The sequence below is a fragment of the Aplysia californica genome, unplaced genomic scaffold (genome assembly GCF_000002075.1).
Source record: "Aplysia californica isolate F4 #8 unplaced genomic scaffold, AplCal3.0 scaffold00303, whole genome shotgun sequence".
NCBI lineage: Eukaryota > Metazoa > Mollusca > Gastropoda > Aplysiida > Aplysiidae > Aplysia > Aplysia californica.
Window position 1 is genome coordinate 400,317 of NW_004797573.1, and position 1,202 is coordinate 401,518.

Sequence of the window (1,202 nt, forward strand, 5' to 3'; positions counted from 1 at the left end):
GGGGTGCGGATTCATACGGTTTAACCCGAAGGATCTGAACTGCAACCAGACGAACATTTCAACTTCAATAACTAGACAAGGAACAACAACAAGAGTTGCTAACAACAGGACGAGACATTCGGCTGAACTGAAAGTTCAATCATTGAATACAATAAAGTAACTCTGTATTTATCAGGTCCTTATGAACGACCAGTACAAGCCCCGCGTAAACCTCTGGGCAGATAAGATAAGCGCATATATGAAGACATATTAAGAATGTCATTGTTATCTACACGTTCCCTAAAAATGACACGCTCATGCATATTATCACTGCTATAAGTCATTATAATACAGCTCATGTAACGGATACTTTCATATGATAACGGTCATTATCTTATTGTTACCTTCTACGTTGTCCACATAATAATATATTCATACACACAGCCCTTATCTACTGAATACAATCCTTTGAAAAAAATCTACATCCCAAACTAGATCTCTTTATTTGTGAACACTCCCCAGGAAACTGAAAATATAGCGAGATGTTATTCGATCAGTCGAAGCTAGAATAGAATGCAAAGTGCATACATGCGGCCTTTTTTTCTAACAGGCTATATGGTAGAAGATGGCCACTAAATTTTGGTGTTTCAAAGCTTGAGTGTCCTTGGAAACTGTAAATTTACATTTTCTGTGCCTTTGATCAATGTGGGTTTTTTTTTCTTAAATAAAACACACAGAAATGAGCTTTTAAATTGACAAAATAGGTGCTGAGTTAATTTATTAAAGTCGATAAAAATCGGTTTCTTCAATTTCATTATTTTGACGAGCACCTGATTTTCCCACTGTGCCACCCACATGATTAATATTACAGCGATAACAACACCGAAAATAATTTGCACCTAGAAGAAGGGTCTACGCACGCAAACAAAGCATCATGTGTATAAACGGACAAGTAACAAAATTTAGGAAAGCCCAGAAGTAAAGGAAGAAGCAACCACCTGCAGAGTAAACCCCCAGGAGTTCTGATGGCGAACCAGACGTATAGTTCTCCGTCGTCTGCTCTCGTCCGGGGCGGAGGGAATGGCTCGGTCCTGCGCCAAGTGCTGCAGCTCCGCGCCGACTGAGCCCTTGAGTCGCGGCAGCTGAAAATACCAGAGGGACATTAGTAAAACATGGTATCAGTGGAAACTTTTTTTAAAATGTAGGTGTTTTTCTCACCCCAA

At 39.8% G+C, this 1,202-nt stretch overlaps 1 protein-coding gene across 1 annotated transcript in view; it reads right to left on the reverse strand.

The window, feature by feature from the left end:
* LOC101851962 overlaps positions 1-1,202 on the reverse strand; it is a gene marked incomplete in the record, with an annotated part of 55,094 nt that overhangs the window by 14,122 nt on the left and 39,770 nt on the right. Inside the window, 1 exon segment of the mRNA XM_005101895.3 lies at positions 978-1,121. Coding sequence (XP_005101952.2) covers positions 978-1,121 — 144 coding nt within the window.